Here is a 24,776-nt window from a genome sequence, read left to right on the forward strand (position 1 = left end):
TATTTAGTTCTGAGAATGTCATTGAAGCCAGTTCTAATAGCCGGAACATGGTTGAAAGGTGATTGTGCCATCAACCACAAATGGCCCTAACAGAGATCACTAGATGCTTGCCAAGAGACAAATTTTTGTTGAAATGTCCTTTAGATTTTTTAGTTATTGAAAAATAAACCATAGAATAGAGCTGCATTTGTATTTCTTTTTTCCTTCCACTTCAAACATGCATAGGAATAGGCTAGATGATCTCCCTGACGGTTGACACATTCAACTTTCTTTGCAGAGCAAGATATGTTATCATACTTTTTACTAGCACTTTGGGCACAGGTGGTCAAGCCACAACAAGCACTATGTCCATATTTTTGATATTTAAAACATCTCAGTGGATTAAGGATGTATAGCCTAAGAGGACAGCTAGGATACCCTGCTTTTACAGATGTTGAAGGCTTGGGTGTATCACAAGTAAAGATGATGTTCCTGGTCAAAACAGGTGACCATCCCCACATATCAGGATGTGTCTCATGCCAATCACTCCCTAATCTTTAAGCTCTGAACATATCTTCTCATCTAGAGTCAGTGTAATTGATATTCAACCTATTCATGTGGCCTTGAGTAATTTTTCTTAAGTGTTGCTGACTAGATGTTTTCACAAGGATATCACCAGAACCTAGTTTCTTGACTGTCTTGGAAGATTCTAGCACTCAACTCTTTCTTAATAAAAAAAATGCGACATTTTCCGTATTGGCTTTTTACTTGCATGGATGAGGAGAAACACTTATACTGGTATCACGTTTATTTCTTAACTCTGTTATCAAATGATGTATCTAGAGCATCAATATTTGGTTGGGACCTTGTCAGAACTGAACATTTGAGAATAAAGAATCTATGCTCAAGAAATTTATGTAGTGGATGGGGAGCACTAGAGCTCCCCATTCACTACAGAGCCCTACATGGATGTCTATCTACTGACTGGCAAGCAATGACTGTACACAGAAGTGGAATGCTAGAACTACTATGATGTTATATCAGCACCATAGGAAGTCTTTAGCCCTGTGCCTGGACCATGGAATAGGAAACTTACCGAAACACCATTGATCCTTGCAGGCAAGCCCACTAGCCCATTAATTCTGCCTGGACTGTCCATTTTGCTAAAGCAGAGGTCAAAGACTACCATGATCATCTGCCCCCCCCCCCCTTTCTGGCTGTCCACAGGTCGCAATGCATGGAAAACATGGCAGCATTGCATTGAATTCCAGTGATGGTAGTCTAGAAGAAAAGATAGTAAAAAATTGACTACTCAGAAGAAGTACACCAAAAAATATGGGACAAAAAGCAAAAGAAGAACAGGAAGAATGTAAAGGGCCAGTACAATCGCTGGGAAGTCCGCTCCATCATGGACAACTGCATGTACAGGTTGTTCCCAGTGTAGCTTTGTTCATTGTGGAAAGTTATTTCAATAATCATTTTTATGCATGTGTTGCCAAGGAATTTTGTGAGAAGTATCTGGGTATAGCAGGCCCTCAAAAGTTGATGATAACGAGATTAGTGCAGCATTTTCGAGAAACGGGATCTGTTGCAGATAGGAATTGCTCTGGAAGACCTTCCATTTTGATAAAATGGATGAGATAATGAGAGCACTGCAGTGGTCCCCAACAAAAAATTCTAAGGAAACTTGCCATGCAATCAGTGTCATATGGTAGTGCTCAGAAAGCTATGAGATCGTTACACCTTCATACATATCATGTGCACTCAGTCCACGAACTGAAGGGCAAATGAATAATCTTCTGCAGATAGTTACAGTCATTTGTAGAAAAACATGGTATAGAGATGCTTGATACAGTTTTCTCCAATGAAGAGGCCTGGTTTCACCTAAGTGGGTTTTGTGAATAGTCAAAATAATAGGATTTGGTCATGTGAAAATCCACATGCTTTCATGAAAAAGTTTGCATTCTGTGCGATATAATGGCGTTGTATAGTGGGACCTATTTTATTTGAAATAATGGTGAATAGTTCTATCTACCAAGACATTATCATCATACAGTTCATGGCACTCCTTGATGTCAGCAAACAGCATTGTTGGTTCCAGCAAGATAGTACCACATCAAATAGTACCATACATTTTTTGCAAGAATTTTTCAGTGATTGTCTCTTCTCGAAAAAATTGGGATCTCCAAGATCAAATTTTTTCCTATGGGTATCTCAAAGGAGTTGTTTATTGGAATAATCCTTATACACTGGATGAACTAAAAAATGAACATTTTAATAGCGATTGAAAACATCAGCATGCAGGTGCTTCACAAGGTAGTGTCAAACCTGTAAAAAGAGTGCAAATTTGCATTCACTAAGGAGGTGGCACTGTAAACATGTTATAATGAGGTTCCCGTCCTTTGTTATGAATATTCAATTATAACTTGCAATTAACCTTGAAGCAGATATGTTATTTCTGGGTTGTGCAACTTTACGATCATCCTGTATTTTGCAAATTAAAATCAGACTTATTCCAGAATATCATGTACCAGAATGCCCTTAATTCTCAAAACCTATGATCATTTATTTTCTAGTAGGTACTCACAGACCTTTAAAAAAAATTCTGAAAATGCTAGTATGTATTAGCATTAAAAGAATAGATACCAGTTAATATTTTAATGGAGGCACAAAGTGACTATAATGTTCCTGGTTGACTGGGAAGACACTCTCAATGGTCACACTGACTTTAAAAACATTGTTCCCATATATCAAGATTAATATTACTAGCAACAAATTCGAGTTATTCCATGTCATAAGCAAGGTTCACTACACTTCCGCAACAAATCAATTATACACTAAATCAACTTAATCTAATTGCTTATGTTAATTTTACTTATTTAAAAGCCAGGAGTAAAAATTAGCATTTTTAAAAATTGATTCCGAAGTAAAAAAGCAGCATCATTCTGGTAATTACACTCAACTCTCCCAATAGCAAACAAGATCATTAAAAGAAATGACTGAAAAGTGACTAAAGCAAAACAAACAATGCTATTCTAAAGGAAATTCACAACAGAAAAATGTCCAATATAACAAATGATTCCCCGTGGTCCCATGTGACTTTGCTATAGTGAGAATTAACTGTAAGAGTTTTACTGAAAAAATAAAATAATTACAACACTTTAAAAATGCAATTTATTTTCATTTAGTATACGAAAAGTCATGCCCTACTTCAACTAATGAGTAAGCTGAATTCTTCTTAAGGAAAGTTCGTGCAGTTCTTTCTCTCCATCCTTTGGCAGCTTCTACTTGTGATTCTAATTGTGGCAATTGCTCCAAACGAACAGGAAGTGGTCGGCCCAGAACAACTAAATGTTCAAATACTTCAAGATAAGGATAATGTTCTCGACTCTGTTGAAAAAAATAGAATAAAATAATTAAAATCTTATTTATACTGCTTATGCAGTTATTTCAGTGCATATAATTGCTTTGAACTATCATGGCCTGTCATTTATACGATAGTATCAAAGAAATTCATTAGTACTAACATTTCAATTCTGTTATTTGCTAAAAAGCAAAAAAAAATTATTTTGATTAACTGGAAGTTAATTTTCATCCCTCTGAGATCACTGCCTTATTTAGTGGTGGTCTGAATTGGCTTGAAAGAGTACTACATGTGGCTCTCCCATAACAATAATGTGCAATGTGCATGTTTTCTGGGTTGGAATTACTATAAAAATAACTGTTTCTAAAAGGTCTGCAGATCCATTTAACCAGTGCAAACAGCAAAATAACAGTAAATGGAGCAAATTCACACTGAACATTTACAGAAGTGAAAATAAGCATAATCAATGTAAGCATTAATGGAAAAGAAGTGAAATTAGCAGAAGAATAGAATAATTAGATAAACCACTGACAAACTGGTGTTAGTGAAAAAAGCAGGTGAGATTCTACTAAATAATAAATATGATTTTTATTTGGGCAATAGTGGTCAGAGAAAGGAAAAGTTATAGTACTCAATCCAAGTACGAAAATATCTTCAATGTAGGCAATTTCAAATTAGTGTAATGTGGCCAAATTTCAAATTGGGGATTTAGATAACACAACTAATTTGTACCCAGGGTCCTGCAGAAGGTTCTACTATGAAAGAAGTGGTGGAATTTTTTGAGTAGTCACTAGAGAAGACAGCTGATGTAAAGAAACAGGAAAGGCTGATTCTTGAAAATCTAAAGCAGAGGAGGAATTAAAATAGCAGACACAGAAACATTATGCTCAAACATAAAGATGTGCATAAATTCAGTGAGTGAGCAACCAAGATAAATCTTAAATGACTGTCTTGTTGGAAGTGATATTTTCATATTGGTTCAAGATTCAAGAACATTAAGGGGATAGGAAGTGATAATTTAATTTAAAGCATGATATAAATTAATACCATAGTAATAAGAAAATTATGCAAGTTTAAAAAAAAATGCCATTGGAAGACTGGTGAGAATATAGCAAATGAATTTCATAAAGAGGTAAAAAGTTCTGAACGCTGTTAGAAAAAGCTTAGAAGTGGAGAGAAGAATACTATAAAAAGAATCAGAGATGAGAACAGTGACATAAAAACTAGGAATGTGGATATTCTCAATGCTTTTGAGGGATTATGAAATGAGATATAAAATGACTGCATGAAATGCTTTCAAAATTCTTAATGTTTTGAGGTTAATATAACATTTGAGGTTGGGATGGTGGACTCTACATTTATGCAATAATGGCACAAAATGAGTTCAATGCTTCCTTATTAATTGGCACAAGTGTCGTTATGAAATTTTAGTTTCTACTGAATCTAGAAGCATCAACAGTGGCACTTCTTTATTTTGAGTTGTGCACTGTTACAGCAAGTGAGTGATACGAACAGTACAAAGGTCATGCATAACCATGGTAAGGAAGGTGAAACCAGGCAATAAAAAGAAATTATATGAATATGTTCAAGGAAGAATGAGCATGGTAAGATAACCTTAGTAAATCTGCTGAAACAGTTAGACTATTAAGTAGTTTGGTAAAGTGTAGATTCACAACAGATCCACTAGTTATGAAGCTGGGATGGATCTATAATGAAAACATGGAGGTGGAAAAGATAAAGGTGCTAAAAATATTGCAAGTGCTTAATGCAAGCACAGCAGTATATTTGGCTGAGATCTTATGACACGTTAAAGGAATGTGCTAGAGAGTAGGCCATACTCCTAACCTGGTTGTTTAAGTTTCAACAAATGATTCCTTTGTCTGGAAGGAGAGCAACATAATACCACTATACAATGGTGGAGCTGATGCAGTCAATTATAAACTAATTTTTATCTCAGTAGTAGTTATCAAAGTATTCGAGAGGACTGGTGAGAAATCACAACCAGAGATTGATAGATAAAACTTATAGAAGTCAGAATGGTCTTGATAAAGATTGGCCTTGAATTACAAATCTTCTCACATTTTACAACAGTGTGACAGTAGATTTGGATAAGAGGAAAGTGATACACAAACAATTTGTGCAGATTTTGCCAAAAATTTACACAAATTGTTTGTGTAGATTTTTGGCAAAACCTTAAGGCGGTTGGTCCCGTCTTAAGGCCTATTCTTACGATATATTGTTTTCCCGCCATTAACAACTTGATGTGGACGTTATTTTCCGTGATTTGCATTTTTTTCTCGGGTGGCAATACTGATTTTCGAATCGATTTCTGCAGAAATCTGCGCATTTCTGTTCCCAGATGGAGTTGTTTTCATTTCCGCTATCACGGTGACTTGCACGCTTGCAGCAGTAATGTAGTGATGAGCGTTGCCGTGATTTTTCAATCACAGTACGAATTGATATTGCAGAATTTCTGCTACGTAATTTAGCATATGAAAGTTGCTTTCAAGTTGCAGTGGTGAATTATCCATGTTTGTAACATGAGAAAAAAAAGAAAAGATGGCAATTCTGCAACTTGTAGATTGGCATGCCGGAACATGTGTGCATTTAGCAAAATCTTGGACTCTCCGTATCCACTTTGAACACGATAGTAAAAAACAGGTCAAGCATCGAACTCAATGCAAAGCAATCTGGCGCATGTCAAAAAACAATCAATTAAAGATTTTTTTAAATAGATAAATGTAAGTAATTGTAAATTCATTTATTTTATTAAATTTTGTAATCGAGTATGTAGACTCACATACTAGCAGTAAGTCATCTTTTAGCCTTTTTAAAATGTTTTTTTTTTTAATTTCCTACTATTTACACTTTTTTCGATCAGTCCCCTGAAAAGTGTAAAAAAGGGGTTTTACTGTATTATATTAATTAGACATTTCTAGATATATGTGAGAGGGTGGATAACAGTAACTGAGCTAAAAATAGCATGAGATTGTAAAATAATGTTGAATGTGAAGAACCAATAAATGAGCACCCAAATAATAATAGCCAATTACTGTTAAATGAACAACATGTGAGAGAACAACAGAAGAAAACAAAATAAAAAAATTTCAATCCTGAGCATATACATTTGAGTTGTCAGAGAACTGAAGGCAGTATAGGAAGATGATCTGCCATTAAATCAGTTATGAGATAAGGTTGCACATTGTCTTCACTGTTATTCATCATCTATATAGATCATATTATGAAGAAAAGAGGCATCAAGTCTCATATCAAAATTGGCAGACCAGTGCCATTCTGCAGAATTCCCTAAACAAAATTAAATAACTGCTGTAACAAATTTGATGTGAAAATACACAATAAAAAAGATTGAACATATACAGGAAGACTAAAACACCAACTGCATCCAGAGTTGAGAACTTATAGAACAAGTAAAACATTTCTGCTATTTTGACATGCTTTATTGAAGATGAAGAACTAAACAGAAATGCACAACAGAATTAGCAAGGTAGTATGGGTAGAGAGAGTCAACTGAATAAATTTTATATGGAATAAGTGTGGCATAAGTTAAAACACTAAAGTCAGTGTATATAAGACAATGTTCAAACCAATTTTGAATGTGTGAGCAGAACTAATCTAAGTCACTTAAATAGAATGACAGAGGAAAGGTTAGCAGAATGTGTTTTTTACCCAGATGGCAGGAAAAAGACCAAGATCAAGTGGATTGATATGGACTGATACAGGAAGAAGTGCCTTAGAAGACATTAAGAGAAGATCTAATGATACTGGATTATTGACAGATGGCTTTGGAGGAAAACTTGATAAGACATCAATAAAGATTTAAATTTTGATGTAGTACTATCAAATATCCTATACACTCACTCAAGAATTTGACATATCAGGAACTTATGATAAAATCAATAATGTTGATAATCAATAAAAATAAAATGAATTTTAAAAGAAAATAAAGAGCTAAACACTTGTAAATATAAGCAAGCAAAATGAATGACAGTATGCTCATTGGATTTGCCAACAGATTTCAGAACAAAGAAATTTAGCTATAAGCTTGGCATGTGGTTCCTAAAATAATCAAGCATTATGTAGTTTTGTGAGAGTAAGAGGAGAGTAATTTATCTTGTTTAATTGCCGTGAAGGTGAAATTATATAGGGGTCTTTGCATGTTTAATGCATACTGATTATCACTAAAGATTCAGAGCAACATACTTTGGTTTCACTTTCATGGCAATCAAATAACAGTGACCTTTTTGATCTCTGCAGCTTGTTTTTTTTTAGTACTGCCTGTAATGAAAGTAATTTCGGTATATTTGGAGTTTTTGACGATACTGCTAGTTGCTTGTGTTTGTAGTTTTTATTTTTGATGAAATTCAAACAATCTGGTATTGGGATATTGCAATGTCAATTAAATTGTTTTAGCAACTTGCTCACATTCCATAACAATGTTACCATTGAACTAGACAAAGGGAATGGATACACCATGATACTTTTGGATTTTGCTAAGGCTTTTGACAGAATACAGCATGGTAGATTGTTGCATAAATTGGAGAAAATTGGTTTCGGTCATACAATATTAGCATGGATAAGAGGATGGCTGACTAACAGATATCAAAAAGTGGTATACGGGGGATCTGAGTCTGCAAGGTTTGGGAATCCAAAGCGTTGTTGTCTTGGCTTGCACACCCCCTGAGACACTTCGCAAGTGCGGCAGCCTCCTAGGGGAGATTCCTGGAGACCTTCAGGTGACTGACTGGCCTGCTACGCTATTCCTCCCTTCCAGGGTTAGCAGCCCTGGTAGGGTTAAGTTTCCTCGCTTATAATAACTCATCAGATGAAGGTTCCAACTCTTATAGGCCGGAGCCAGGAAACTCGTCGAGTGTGAATCCAGATAACTGTTTCTTGTCTGGAGGAGATCCTGCCACCCATCCCAGCAGCATCCCCAGGAAGAAAGTTAAAAGAAAGCTCTGCAAAGACTGTCATCAACCCATTTATTCAAGTTCTCATTATGCTTGTTCTGGCGGTCAAGGAGTTCCTAATTTCAGACACTTCATATGTCAGGTCTGCGATTGTGCATTCTCTACCGCAGCTGGCCTTGGCGTGCATCGCACCTCGAAACATCCAGCCAAAGCCAACGCTGCTATAAGAACAGAGAGCAACAAAGCACGTTGAACTGTCGAAGAAGAAAAGATCCTTGCTACTCATGAGATCGAGTTGACGGCTGGAGGGGACAAAGAAAATCAATGAGGCTTTATTTAAGGCGTTCCCATTAAGATCCTTGGATGTCATCAAGTGTCATAGATGGAAAGCCAGTTACAAAGCCTTACTTCAAGAACTGGCAGCCCATCTGCCACAGGTAGAACAGGTAATATCTCCGTATCTCCAGTCCCTGCCTTTCCATCTTCCAGCCACCATCCTGCTGTTGAAGAGGAGGTTTTGATTCTCAGACTGACATCATCTCTAGATGATCCTCCTATTCCAGAATATAACCATCAAATTCTTAAATATCTCATCCAGACTCACCTTCTGGGAATGGATATCACAGATCAGTTAAATGACTACCTCCATGCTGAATTCTCTGAACACTTATGCCTCGTCAACATCAACCTACGTCTCATTCTACAATGACTTTGTCAAACAGGAAGCAGAGGAAGAAGGCCTATGCAGCTATGCATGCCCTCTATAAAAAGAATAGAGGGCAATGTGCCCAAACCATCCTTGACGGTGCTTTCCCTTCACCTCTAGCAGACTCACATGATAATTTTGTCAAATTCTGGAGTAGTCTTTTCTGCTCTACCTCCACACTTCCCTGATTATGATGACCAACCTACGATATTGTGGTCCATTCCTGCCCTTCAAATATATCAGCCTGTCTCCATCCAGGAGATTAAAGCAGCTCTTCCATCCAATTTCTCTGCCTTCGGACCTGATGGCTTTCCTGCATCTAGGCTTCGGAAGGTGCCGTTGAAGATTCTTCAAGACTTAGTGGATATTCTCCTTCCCAGTAAAGTAATACCACCATACTTACGTGCTTATCTTCATTCCAAAGAAAGAAACTTCAAGCTGTGCATCAGACTTTAGACCTATTACCATCTCCCCTGTGTTACTTAGACTCTATCATAAAATATTAGTTAAATGACTTCAGCAACATATACAGCATGATTATAGACAGAGAGCTTTTGTCCTTTCGGATGGCTGTGCCGAGAATATATATCTTCTTTCTTCTCTTCTCTCTGATTCCCGACGCCACCTTAAGCCTCTATATATGGCGTCGCTGGACCTCCAAAAGGCCTTTGATAGCGTCTCCCTTCCTACTCTCCTTCGAGCGCTGCCTATTACTGGATGTCCAGAACCTTTCATTACTATGTTATGGAGCAATACTTGGGTAGCTCCATCACTACATGGTCCCGTGCAACTTCTATTCCCGCAGTGCGGGGTGTTCGCCAGGGTGATCCTCTATCTTCCCTTTTCTTTAACTGCATCACATATGAGTTTCTTCATTCTCTTCCTAGCCATATGGGCTACTTTCTAGGTTCTTCTTATTTTAATACTATGGACTTTGCGGACGATCTCATTCTCGTAGCATCTACTAAGGATAGGCTTGCAGGAACTCCTTGACCAGGCAGTTGACTTCTTCTCTATTCGAGGCCTTTCTATTAATGTAGAGAAGTCCTGCTCTTTAGCTCTTGTCGTGACAAGAAGCTTAAGGTTGAGACTATAGAGCTTTCCCTGCACACGAGGCCGTTGCATGCTTTGACCATCCTGGAAGAGTGGATATACTTCGGTATTATGTTCACCCCAAAGGGAAGGTCTTCTGTCCCTTCAATCCTAGAAGCTGGGATAGCTTCTTTGAGGAAAACCTCTCAAGCCCCAGCAGACTGTTTCTCCTTTCCTACTATCTCCTACCTCGCTTTTACCACAAGTTGGTGCTTGGTAGGACATATATCTTGATACTGTCCCGAATGGACAGGGCTATCCGTTCGGCCGTGAGATCATGGCTCTGACTGCCACCTGACACTCCTACTGCATATTTCCATGCGAGGGTGAAGGATGGTGGGCTTGGGGGGTTCCATCATTTAGATGGCTGATCCCATGCCTGCGGCTATCAAGAATCGCGCAGTTAGAACTATCTTCTTTCCCCATCTGCAGAGAGGTTTTCTATAGCTCATTAATACAAGAAGACTTTAGGCGGGCTAAAGGCTGGTACCATTATCAAGGTACTTTAATCGAGTCAATACCTGCAGAACACAAGAGATGGCCATCTCTGTTGCACTGTTCTGTAGATGGGATATGACTCTTTTAAAGATTCCTTTAAAAGAGTCATATCTGGTGCCTCCCCAGCATGATTGGGTAAGGGATGGCACCAGACTCCTCCCTGGGTTTGGGTATATTGACCTTATCAGGATGAGGATCAATTTCCTGCCTACTCGAGCCCGCACAGCTCGATGGGGTAGTGACAACTCCAAGTGTAGGGGCTGGTTGCCATTACAGTGAGACATTGTCTCATATAGCCCAGTGTTGCTTCCGCACCCATGGGGTCCGCATGAGGAGGCATGATGCTATAGTCTCCATTCTGAACAACCGCTTTAAGAACAAAGGTTGCGGTAGAACCACATTATAGGAACTCCCCAGGTCTGCATAAGCCAGACTTAGTGATTAAAAGAGGTGGTGATGTTTGGGTAGTTGATGCCCAGGTGGTGGGAACAGGGCGCCACTAGCCAATAGCCATAATAATAAAGTAAATTATTATAAAAATAACCCAGATCTAGTTAGCAAGATACGAGAGGAGCATGGGGCAACTCCGAGGTTTACCAGCGCCACCATCTCTTTACATGGCGTATGGAGTGCAGATAGTTATAAGGACTTAAAACAGCTTGGAATTACGCAACAGGATATAAAAGTTCTTTCCTTGAGGGGCCCTACAGGGCACACTGGTGGCATGGCGTTGCCACCAGAGAATGACTACTATGATAACTCGAACAGGCATAGGGTGTAACACTTGTAAAGGCTTAGGCCTATATCAAGTCTGGACGTGATATGTAAGGGTAGTACTGCCCATAAATAGTACAGAGATTAATATAATAATAAATAAATAAATAAATAAAATAACAAGTGGACCAAGCACTGATCCTTGTACCACAAGGATCAGTGCTTGGTCCACTAATGATATTGGGAAGGATTTGACAAGCGACATACAGCTATTTGCTGATGATGCAAAGATGGGTGGGGTAATCAGGAATGCTGCTGGTGATAGGTAGTATTGCAGAATGATTTGAATAGGCTGGAATTGAGAGAGAAAGATAGGTGTCAGTTCAATATCAGTAAATGTAAAGTAATTCGCTTTGGCATGATTAGATATCCAATGTTGTATTATATTGGTAGGATTAGGCTAGAAGAGCTGATGAGGCTAGAGATCTTGGAGTCTTAATGGATAGGAAGTTGAAGTTCAGAGGCCATGTGATAAAGATTGCAAATACAACTCAAAAGATAATTGCAATGCTGAAACAAACATTCATTGTAAAGATATGGATATCATTTTGTCTCTTTCCAAGGCCTTGATAAGACCTCACTTGGACTATTGTGTGCAGGTCTGGTCTCCTGGTTTCCATTGTGATTCTGACATATTGGAGAGAGAGTACAAAGGAGTGTGTTAAAAATGATTTCGGGATTGTGGAATACTGATTATGAAGATGATTGAGAATTTGTAGACTGCAGACACTAGCAAACAGGAGAAAGAGGGGTAATATGATTGAGACTTACATATTTCTGAAAGGGTCATACAGGATTTCAATTGATGGAATTTTTCAATTTATGGAGGGTAGGGAAAGGATAAGAGAGCATCCTTGAAAGCTGAGAATGAAGGCTGCTAAGAAGGGGTGAGGGCTAGATTTTTCTCTCAGAAGATGGTGCGTGACTGGAATGGATTGCCTTTGGATGTTGTGAGTGCAAGCAGTGTGAATGAATTCAAGAATAAGTATGATAGCTGGTGTGTATGTGGCCTCCCTCGATGAGGCTGTGACTCCCTGGAGGTCTCTCTCAATAATAATGATGATGAGACTTTAAAGAACAAACTGTGAATCCAAAGTAGCAGGTACTGAATCTCAAATGACAGTTAAATTTATAAACAATACATCATGCCATAGTAACATATTGATTTGAATTGTGGTTTTATGCTTTAGTAAGTATTGTATCCCTATCCCAATGGCTTTAACCTTTAAGGCCCACAACCTTGCAAGCCTACTTGGGTTTCATAACCGAAATACGAGAATAAGATGGTCAGCCCTATGCCTGTAAGTATTCCTGACTGTATCCCTGTGTGTTCACGGGGCCGGTTTGCCTGCTGTCCACGCCCGAGGAAGATCCTCAAGCTTCTCACATCGTCAACGGGAATCGAACCTACGACACTCCTTCCTCAGGCATATGGTTGCGAAGCACAAAGCCACTAGGCTAACCGCACGGTAAGTATTGTATGTTAGTGAATGTAATTTTTTTTTGTAATTAGCTGTGTAGATGAATATATGGAAATTTTTAGACTGTATATGTTGATATGTTGCCCTGGTAAGAAGGAACATGATGCTGGACTGACTGCATAATTTTTAGTTATCAGGTATATTGTTGAAAATAAGATATTTTTGAGGCATGCATTTTCTTGGTCTGAAGCAGTAACTGAAGATGAGAATTTGTAAGTGTTAATAAATTGTGTTAATATTATATTATTTTTATACATGTAAGTGTGATAAGATGAAAAATACAAAGCAATTTCCAATGTTTATGGATTTGTGTTGTGCTTCACTGATATGATCTGATCCAGTTAGGGTAAAATTTAAGAAGCTTACATATTTATCTTTTTCATATTTGAGAGAGAATTGTAATATGTAGCTAAAGGTGTTCAAAAATCCAAGGGATGGAGAGGGAATTGTGATTCCATATGGGTCAGAAAATTTCAGCGAGTTGACTATTAATGTCTTGGCCATGGGAAGAAGTTTAACTATGATTAGTATTGCCTGTAATGATAGTCTTATATCAAAAAGGGATCATTTCGCTCCTATTAATTAGCTTGGGGAATGAAAAGACTAGTGTACAGAGTAATCATAGTGAAATCACACTAAATGCTTTTTACAAGAAAATAATATAAACACAAAAATTGCAACACTGGAGTTGTAATAACATATTTTTGGAGCCCGTGTGTTTAAATTACTGGTCCAAAGCTTCTAGACCCATAGGGAAAGGAAGCACTCAGCCCATTGGAAGTAATTAAACCAAGGTTGCACTAACATCAATGTGCAGTTTTCATAAGTTGCTTTTTTTTTTATCTTTTTTTTTTTTTAAGTGTTAACTAATTTTTCTTCAGAAGCTAGTACACAGTATAATTCAGTGAGATATCTTGTAAATTGAATATAAAAAGGAAGTATTTATCCATATGACAACTATGAGATAATTATTCTTGTTCCTTTACTGAAAAAGTTTTTAGCTACAGTGATAAAATGAAAAAAATAACAGGAATTATATATTTTTGAATAAAAAAATACTAAGAACATTTTGGCAGCATATGAAAGTTGATAACGGTGTTATGGTAGCTGAGTAGTGATGTTGGTACACTATAGGTGCCATTCACTTTTAATGAGCTGTAATTTTCAATGTTACCACACAAGCTCTAAATACTTTTTGAATGGCTTATAATCATCATCAAATTCCTGCCATGTACCCTCAAGGGGTGTACAGGATATGACAGTACTACATGAAAATTTACATCATTACTAACTTCCTATCTACAATTTTCCTCCAAATCAGTCTGTTACTTGTCAAGACTCCAACATTATCAGATTTTTTTTTCTATCGTCTAAGGCACTTTGTACCGTATCAATCCACCTATATCTTGGTCTTCCTCTGGGTCGTTTTCCTGCCAAACTGGCAGAGAACACTTGTTTTGCTAATCTTTCCTCTCCCATTCTATTTAAGTGACCATACCACCTGAGATTGGCTCAGCTAACGCATTCCTGGATGCTGACAATGTCAAGTTCTTTCCTAATATCCTCATTTTTAATATGATATTGCCATTGATGCCATCTGTTCACGCCTCTAATCTTTCTCAGGACTCTCATATCTGCGGTCTCTAGTCTTTGGTCAAGGATTTTACTTCTGACCCAGCTCTCAGATCCATAAGTTAAAACTGGTTTGAACACTGTCTTGTATACAGCTAATTTCGTATTCCGACTAATTTCTCTCTTATTCCATATGAATTTATTCAATTGACTTCCCACCATACCAGCTCTGCTGATTCTGTTGTCTATTTCTATATTTAATTTACCATCTTCAGTAAAAATTGTGCCTAAGTAGCTGAAATGTTTAACTTGTTCCACAGGTTCTCCATTCACAACACAGTTGACATTTTCAATGATTCTGCCTATTTTCATTGTCTTTGTCTTTTTATTGCTGACCTTCATACCATATCTATTACAACAGCTATTCAATTTAGTCAGAGAATCTTGCAGACTTGTAGCGGATTTATTTAGAAGTATAACATCATCTGCATAAAGCAAAGAGCTGACATTAACATCTCCAATTTTGATATCAGGTTTAATACCACTTTCCTTCATAATGTGATCCATATAGATAATGAATAACAGAGGGGATAATGTACATCCTTGTCTCACACCAGATTTAACATTAAACCATCTTCCTGTACTTCCTTCAATCCTAACTGCTGACTTACAACTCAAATAAAGACTAAGTAGTGCTTGATATAATGCCCCATTCACACCATATAACTGCAGCGCATTGAATAGCTTCTCTCTTGGCACCTTGTCATATGCCTTTTCCAAATCGACAAAACTTAAATACAGATTTTTGTGATATTCCCATGCTTTCTCGATTATTTGTCGTAAAGTGAAGATCTGATCCTGACAGCCTCTATTTGGCCTGAATCCAGCTTGTTCTTCACCGAGCTTTTCTTCCACAATTCTTCTCAACCGTTTCTCAAGTATACTTGCATAGATCTTGCCAGGAACACTCAGTAGGGAAATACCTCTGTAATTTTCACATTCAGTTTTATTTCCCTTTTTATATATGGGTACTATGAGAGCTCTACTCCAATCATCGGGAATTCGTCCCTCAGTTCAGGCTTTCTGAACTATGCAGTGCAGCCACTGTAAGACTTTTATACCACCATACTTCAGCATTTCTGGTCGAATATCATCTACTCCTGCTGCCATTCCACATTTCAATGTGGAAAGTAGAAAAACTTGAAGTAGAAAAAGCCTTTGATGGCTTTTTCTACTTCAAGTATGGATATGTATTCCTGACTGCATGCCTGGTCAGTGTTTTTTATCACTGTGCTGTGATCACTGCTTGTTTCATTTAGCAGTTCTTCAAAGTAATTACTCCATACTTCAAGGATATCTTTTTCTCCTGTTTTCATGTCACCTTTATCATCTCTAACTCCTTTTACAGCACTCTTTCCTCCATTCCTAAGCTTCTTCAACAACCTCCAGAATATTTTGCCACCTTCTTGATATTTATTTTCTATATTCTTGCCAAAGTCCTCCCATGACTTTTGTTTAGCTAGTTTTACACACTGTTTAGCTTTCTTACATTTGTCTCTGTATTCTGTAAGAGTAAAAACTGACTTATTTGCCAGGAACTTTTGGTATGCTTTCTTCTTTTCCTTCACTGCCTCTTTAACTTCCTGTGTCCACCAGGGATTTCTGATTTTTTTATCCTTGCACACAACCTCACCACATGCCTCTCTGGCAGAATCAATCAATGTTTTCTTCAGAGTTTGCCACTGAATCTCCAAGCTTTGATTCCTGTTCTCAAACTCTTTCATTTTCTTTTCAATAATCTTTCTGTATTTTAGTCTACAGTTCACATCTGAGAGCTGCTCAACTTTTATTCGCTTTAAAACTTTCTTACATGTTATTCTTTTCAATATGAAATTCAATTTTATCCTGCTCAAGACTAAATAGTGATCACTTCCAATTTCAAACCCCTGTACACTCTGGTGTCCTGCACCAGGGAGAAAACATCACTATCAACAATAACATAGTCAATGAGACTTTTCTTATTCCTAGCCTCTTCTCTCCATGTGAATTTGTGCACATTTTTATGTTGGAACATAGTGTTAGTAATAACCAGTCCATGCCCTGAGCAGAAATCCAACAGATATTTGCCATTATTATTAGCTTTGCTCTTTTCTCCAAATTTTCCCAAAATATTTTTGTATGTCTCACAATCATTTCCTACTCTGCTATTTAGATCCCCAACAAGGACCAACTTTTCCTTTTTCATTGTGTCAGTTGCTTTTTCTAGAGCGTCAAAAAATTCCTCCACTTCTACCTTAGTAGAACCTTCTGTGGGACCATAGGCACAAATAAGTCTCATTGTCCAGTTCCCCATTCTCATATTTGCCCACATTACTCTACTTGAGACTGACTGCCATTCAAGAAGATTAGCCTAGTATTTTGTGTTGAATACTATGGCTACTCCTTTTCCTTGATTGTCATTGCCTGAATATAACATTTTGTATTTATTGCTCAGAAAGATCTCACCAGTTTTGGTCTTTTTTGTTTCAGTCACCCCTATTATGTCGATCTGGTACTTATCTAATTCCTCAGCTAGCTCCATTTCTTTGCCGTTCAGGCTTCTTACGTTGATAGTACCGATCTTTAACTCTGGTGATGTTGAGTTGGGGTTTGTTTTCAGATTTGTTCCAGTAGCTGACTTTTCGCTGTTCGCCCTGGTTCCCTGGCAAAAACAACGGGGGCCTTGTTTAACCGGGCGACGCCCCAGCCGGCATGAAATTTTGTCATGTTGTACCATCATGTTTTATTTTGGTTTAAGCAATAAGAATACAATTTGGTTGGCTAAATCCCAAATTGCCAGCCCATCCTCGTTCGTTCAGTATCAAAGTAGATACCCAACAGGGTGCACCACGTGAAGGTGAGGATTGGACATTAGGTCAGAAGCCCTGGTTGGTTCTCCGCATTCCTTTAAAGGCTATGTGGAGGTCTCGTCTCAGTTATACAGCTTTGACCCTTAAGCACCCCATGGCTTATAATCAACATTTAAATCTGTGAGTAAAAACAATCTAGTGAAATGATTCACTCATGAAACCCTCAACAGGTAACTACATTGCCTTGCAGTCATGACAAATAGACATGTAAAGTGAGAAAGTTGACAGAGAGTGTAACTTTTGCAACACGCAAATGTTACACTCTCTGTCATCATTAACAATACAAAATCTTCAAAACTTTGTATTGTTAATGGCTTTTAATGTACAGTTGATTCTCACTACACACAATACAGCAAACTCACCAAGGACCACAAGAAGAGTTTGAAATTAGGTATTTCTTTTAGTACAGCAAGCAGTGTACCATGGTTCTTTGATCACACATTTCAGTAATTTGTTATACTGGGTGAGTATGTTATAGCAGTGTTTGCTACAGTGAGTCAATTGTACATCAACCTTCATCCATTTTATGTTAACTTTCTGTATGAGTTTCCCTCATCAAACTGTTTGATGACACTGCACCTTAATTTTTTTTTTCTTTTTTCAAATCAAGTATGAAAGACAGAAATCATCAGCTGAAACTGCAGGTAGTGTATTTACCTTCTTAATTAATTTCTGCTTTCTTAGAAAGATTTCACATCTACCTTTTCAAATGTTATGCCAAACAAGAGAAGGAAGATATTTAAGATTAACACTATATAATGCAGATTTAATTATTTTCACTTTAGATTCAGGACATACTTAAGACATTCTCCGATTTTATTTACAAGCTCACTAAAACATTTATTTTTTTTTGCAAATAATGAATGTAATATTGTACTGTCACATGGAAGTGAAATGTGCTGAAGGGTGGTAGCAGGGGGTTTGACCTTCAGCTAGTTATCATTAAAATGGGCAATAACAAACATCCTACAGACTAATGTACTATGAAAAATAGACATGTAACTAACTTACCTGAAGCATTTCTACTTTGGATGACCATTCTTTAGCTTTATGCACAGCATCTTTCAACTGCAATACATTAGGAAGAAACACTGGTATGCTTCCAGCTTCAACTACGATATTTTCGACAGTAGGTAGAGGATGTCTTTAAAAATATATATATATATATATATATATATAATAAATAAAGATGAGGCAAATAAAAGAGCAATGATAATACCAGTAACTTTAAAAATAATTATCCACCCAACAAGTAATCCAATTAGAATATATAGTCTATAGAAACTTCATACTAATTATAAACAATATAAGTTTACAATTAATTGTTAACAAACAACTGTCTAAGAAGACAGTTGTTTCCTAGACAAGTTAGTTACATGACTACCAAATCCTCATTTTTCCTTCTCTGTTTATAAGCAATACTCATATACAAGAATTGTTTGAAAAGTTTGGTATATTTCCAATAGATGGCAGCACAATTCCTTCATTCAACCAGTGTCAGCATGTATCATCTTTTTCATGACCCCTGGCAAAATTTTAGTCTTGTGTGATGCGTAGTTCTCGTTTGGCAAACATTTAAAATGACCAAGTTTGCATTTTTCATAAAAATGGAGAAAAACGAGTTTCGTGCAGCGATAAAACACTTTTATTTGAAGAAGGACAACTGAAAGATCAAAGCCAAGTTAGATGCAGTTCATGGGGACTTTGCAGCAGCATTAAAGACTATTTATATTTGGATAAATGAGTTTAAACGTGGTCGCAAGTCCATTGAACATGAAGCATGTTCCAGATGCCCAACTGAGGTCATTACAAAGGAAATGATTGACAAAATCAATGGTATTGTTATGGAAGATCAGTGAGTGAAAGTGCATGAGATTGCTGAAATTGTAGGCATCTCAACTGAACCAGTGTATAATATCCTGCACGAAAAATTGCATATGAAAATGCTGTGTGCGCGATGGGTGAGCGATTGTTGAATGTCGATCAAAAATATATTTCAACGCAGTGTTTGGCAATGTTTAATCGCAATTTGCAGGATTTTTTTGCGGCAATTCGTGACTGTAGATAAAACTTGGATCCACCACTACACACTCGAGTCCAAGCAGCAGTCAAAACAGTGGACAATGTCTGGTGAAAGAGCACCGAAAAGAGCAAAGACCATTTTGTCAGTTGGGAAGGTGATGGCCACTGTTTTTTGAGATTCCCAAGGAATTACGATAAACTATTTGGAAAAGGATAAGTAGTCTATCATACGTCATTGTTAGACCATTTAAAAGAACTGAAGAAAAAGCGGCCAAGATTGGTGCACAAAAAAAGTGCTCTTTATCGAGACAATGCACTGTCGCAATGGCAAAATTGCACAAATTGAGGTTCTAATTGGTTCCACATCAACCATATTCTCCGGACTTGGCCCAGTGTGACTTCTTGTTCCCAAACTTAAAAATTTGGCTTGGTGGGAAAAAATTTTCTTTGAACAAGGATGTCAATGACTATTTTGCACAATTTGACAAATCCTACTTTTTAGATAGAATGAAAAAATTGGAATCGCTGGACCAAATGTGTAGACCTCGATGGAGACTATGTTGTGAAATAAAGGTGATATTTTCTAAAAAAAAAAAAAAAAAAGTGTTTAACTTACTTTTTTTAAATCAAACTTTCAAACAACTCTCGTAAGCAGTCGCACCACAATCCACCTGAACAGTGCAATATCCCCACAGTATCAGAGAACCTGGTAGAAAATTCAGTGATCTTCACAACACTTTGCAACAAACTGAAATTGAGAAAATACTGAAAATCCCTCATCCCTCCAAAACGGAAACGAGATCACAACAAAACTATTTCTGTCTCTTATATCTGTGGCAGATCTGAAAAGGTAGCTACCATTCATAAATATAATCTCCATGTCACTTTCAAGCTGTGCATCCAGGTAGTAGCAATTTTTATCCTTAACCTTTTACGCATCATGAAGCATATATACCTTATGCTCATTTGACTCATTTAACTTCTGCTGAAAATACGAAGTTATTGTATATTTCCGTGTATAAGACTATACTTTTTTCTAAAATTTTTAGACCAGAAATTGGGGGTTGTCTCGTAATCGGTTGAGCGACCCGTGGTTGTCGTGGCGAAACTGCTGATACCTTGTCTCTGCAAACAGACTTCTACCAATCACTAGCCTTTGTTAACTCTGTCGATTGACATCATTAATGGCTGATTCTGAATAACCCAATCAGAACTCTGAAAGCATTCATACATCTGCAACTCATTGGCGGAGTAAGTTAATGCATTAACAATATTTTGAGCACTAGCCCATAAAAATGTCTGAAAATAAAACACGATCGTCATATTCTTCAAAATTCAAGTTAAAAGTCATCAATTATGCAAAAGAAAACATGGAAATAAAGCTTCAGAGAGGCAGTTTAGACCTCCTCCCAAACCAGCAAAATGGTCAAACTTGGAGCGGAGGCTTAACACTTGGATTATGGAGCATCGCTAGAGTGGGATATGTGTGTCAACCAAACTTATTCAATATGAGTCAAAAAAGTTTGCAAGAGAAATGAACATTGTTGATTTCACAGGAAAGGCACCATTTTGCCTTTCCTGTGAAAGGCACCATTTTGCTTCAACTTCATGAGGAGAGAAGGGCTGGCCATGAGAACACGAACCAAGTTAGCCCAGAAAATGAATCTTAGTATGTATCTTAAATATATTACCTAATTACTAAATATACTTTAAATATTTAAAAAATATATCAAATGTGTTCTGTTTTATGTTTAAAATATTGATATCTTAATTTTAGGTTCAAAAAAGTAGGGTGTGTCTTATACATGGAAAATGGAAAAAAGACAGTTGTACTGCATTGAAGTTGTTATAGATCTGGGAGAATATTTTTTGAATCAGCAACAGCTATGAAATACTCCTATAACCTCAATAAGTAGAGTTGCATTAATTTAGCTAAGGAGACAAGGCATTTTAAAACCACATTTAGCCTAACTTCTCTGAATTAACTTTGCTTTGACTTGCTCCTTGCAACTTAGTGATCTTGGTTTTCCTATGGGTCTTTTTCCTTATATCCTGAAAATGTTTTGCTAAACTTTCCTCTCCCATTTTGTTTAAGGTGTAGGATATCTATAGTAAAATTCAGATAATACTGATAAAAATAAATAAATAAATTTAGTGTTACACATTTTATTAGAATACGGTAGTTTCATAAACTTGTTATTAAACTAAAGTTTCTTTTGTATGTCAAGAGCAATACTTTATTTATTTTTCTACTTTAGTCTTGTTAGTTAAAAAACAAATTTATATAAATTAAAAATTACAGCTTAATTACATTTGCTGTCAAAATTTGACATATTGGTACTGTTTATATCCAAACAAATGTTATTTCAAAAATTTATGTTGTTAATATGAGAAAAGCCAAATTACTATCCTATATGACTAAAAATAGCTGAACACTCATTTGTAGTAGTGGATATGTATATATACATCACAACCATGGTTTATACAAGAAAGCAGAGTCATTGCAATCTTCATAGACAAACAATAATACTAAAATGGGACATATGAAGAGCTCAGTGACTTTCAATGTGGCACTATCATGCCACCACTGCAACTGAAGTTAGCGTCAAATGGAAATACCTAGGAATAACAAGAGCACAATTGTGACCTGGTAGGCCAAACAAAATCACAGAGCAGGACTGCTGAAGCACATGGCATGGAAAAAAGCCTATCATCAGTTAAAACACTCACTACCGAGTTGCAAAATATCTCTGCAAGCAATAACAGCACCACAATTGTTTGCTGAAAGCTGAAGAACATGGGTTTCCATGGCTGCACACAAGCCTAACATCAACAAGGGAAATGTCATTCGTCGAATGGAGTAGTGTAAGCTTGCCACCATTGGACTCTGAAGCAGAGAAAACACTTTTTCCTAAAGTGATGAATTATGCTTCTCCATTCTGGCAGTCTGATGGATGAGTATAGATGTCAGGAAAATGCTACCTGCCCGTATATGTTGTGCCAAATGAGAAATTTGGTGGAAGAGGAGGTATCATGGTTCAGGTCAGGCCCCTAGTTCTAGTGATGGAGCATCTTATAATGACATTCTACACAATTCTGTACTTTCAACTTTATGGCAACAGTTCAGTGACCTCCTGTATCAATATGATAATGTTCCCATCGGCAAAGCAAGTTCTGTGCAGGAATAGGTTGATGAGATGGGTGATGAACTTGGGTGGTCTGCACAGAGCCCTGATTTAAATCCACTGAATATCTGTGGAATGAACTGAAACACTGATTGCAAGCCAAGCCAAATCACCTGACATCACTTACCAACTTCACTAATGCTCTTCTGAAAGAATGGAAGGGAACTAATCCAGCAACATACCAAAATCTAGTGGAAAGCATTCCCATAAGACTGAAGGTTGTTATAGCAACAAAGATTGAACCAACTCAATATTAATACCTTTCATATTAAAGTAATAGTTGGGATGAACATGCATCAGATAGTGGATGTGGAAATAATTACATTAACATCTCAGTGTATAAACCTATGAAATAAATAATGTTAAATTCTGTTTGTTTCATGACAAATTACAAATAAACTTTGCCATTTCACACAAAGTACTGCAACTAGTAATAGTAGACCGAAGCCAAATTTCCTATCTATTTTCCAAGTATGTAAAGAATGCTAACTGAATAAATCCATATAGGGCTGCTTACGGGTCAAAGCTATATAACAGAGAGGAGACCTCCACATAGCCTTCAAAGGAATACAGAGAACCGACCAGGGCTTCTGACCTAATGTCCAATCCTCACCTTCTTGTGGTGCACCCTGTTAGGTATCTACCTGAATACTGAATGGATGAGGATAGGCTGGCAATTTGGGATTTAGCCGACCAAATTTATTCTTATTGGCTTAAACCAAAATTTCAGATGATGGTACAACATGACAGAATTTCATGCCGGCTGGGATGTCGCACGGTTAAACAAGGCCCTGTCATTTTCGCCAGGGAACCAGGGCAAACAAGCAAAAAGTCAACTACTGGAACAAAACCTAAAACGCAAAACAAAACCCAACTCAACATCACCTGAAACAAAAAAGACAAAAACTGGTGAGATCTTTCTGAACAACAAATACAAAATGTCATATTCAAGTAATGACAATCAAGGAAAAGAAGGAGCAGTCATAGTATTCAACACTAAATATGAAGCTAATCTTCTTGAATGGCAGGCAGTCTCAAGTAGAGTGATGTGAGCAAATATGAGAATGGCGAACTGGACAATGAGACTTATTTGTGCCTAAAGTCCCATAGAAGGTTCTACTAAGGTAGAAGTGGAGACATTTTTTGAGGCTCTAGAGAAGGAAACTGACACAATGAAAGAGGAAAAGTTGGTTCTTGTTGGGGATCTAAATAGCAGAGTAAGAAATGACTGTCAGCCATACAAAAATATTTTGGGAAAATTTAGGGAAAAGAGCAAAGTTAATAATAATAATAATAGCAAATACCTGTCGGATTTCTGCTCAGGACATGGACTTGTTATTACTAATACAATGTTCCAACATAAAAAAGTGCACAAATTCACATGGAGAGAAGAGGCAAGGAATGAGAAAAGTCTCATTGACTATGTTATTATTGATAGTGATGTTTTCCCACTGGTGCAGGACACCAGCATGTACAGAGAAATTGAAATTGGAAGTGATTGATCACCATTTAGTCTTGAGCAGGATAAAATTGAATTTCATTTTGAAAAGAACAACATGTAAGAAAGTTTTAAAGCGAATAAAAGTTGAGCAGCTCTCAGATGTGAACTGTAGACTAAAATACACAAAGATTATTCAAGAAAAAATAAAAGAGTTTGAGAACAGGAACCAAACCTTGGAGATTCAGTGGCAAGCCTTGAAGAAAACACTGATTGATTCAGCCAGAGAGGCATGTGGTTAGGTTGTGTGCAAGGATATTAAAATCAGAACTCCATGGCGGACACAGGAAGATAAAGAGGCAGTCGAAGTTTTTATCAAAAGTTCCTGGTAAAAAAGTAAGCTTGTGTCTTAGAGAATACAGAGACAAATGTAAGAAAGCGAAACACTGTGTAAAACTGGCTAAACAAAAGTCATGGGAGGACTTTGGCAAGAGCATAGAAAATAAATATAAAAAAAAAGGTGGCAAGATATTCTGGAGGCTGTTGAAAAAGCCCAGAAATGGAGGAAAGAGTGCTGTAAAGGAATTAGAGATGATAAAGGTGACATGAAAACTGGAGAAAAAGGTATCCTTGAAGTATGGAGTAATTACTTGGAAAAATAGCTAAATGAAACAATCAGTGATTTACAGTTATTTACAGTAGTAAAGAACACTCAACAGGTGTGCAATCAGGAATACATATATATTCTTGAAGTGGAAAAAGCTATCAAAAGCCTGAAATGTTGAACGGCAGCTGGAGCAGATGATATTCGACCAGAAATGTATGGAG

The 24,776-nt window shown here is 37.0% G+C and overlaps 1 protein-coding gene across 2 annotated transcripts in view; it reads right to left on the minus strand.

Annotated features, from left to right (window-relative positions):
- The window catches only part of Kdm5 (Lysine demethylase 5), a 561,081-nt gene that overhangs the window by 180,439 nt on the left and 355,866 nt on the right, over positions 1–24,776 (minus strand). For both annotated transcript variants that reach the window (XM_090393222.1, XM_090393221.1), the window contains 2 exons: positions 18,315–18,447; positions 3,190–3,369 (listed from right to left, as the gene is read on the minus strand). In XM_090393222.1, coding sequence (XP_090249348.1) covers positions 3,190–3,369; positions 18,315–18,447 — 313 coding nt within the window. The remainder of the gene's footprint in view (positions 1–3,189; positions 3,370–18,314; positions 18,448–24,776) is intronic.

This window comes from Typopeltis vanoorti, chromosome 5 (genome assembly GCF_054136105.1).
Source record: "Typopeltis vanoorti isolate ZY-2024b chromosome 5, IOZ_Tvanoo_1.0, whole genome shotgun sequence".
Classification (NCBI taxonomy): domain Eukaryota; kingdom Metazoa; phylum Arthropoda; class Arachnida; order Uropygi; family Thelyphonidae; genus Typopeltis; species Typopeltis vanoorti.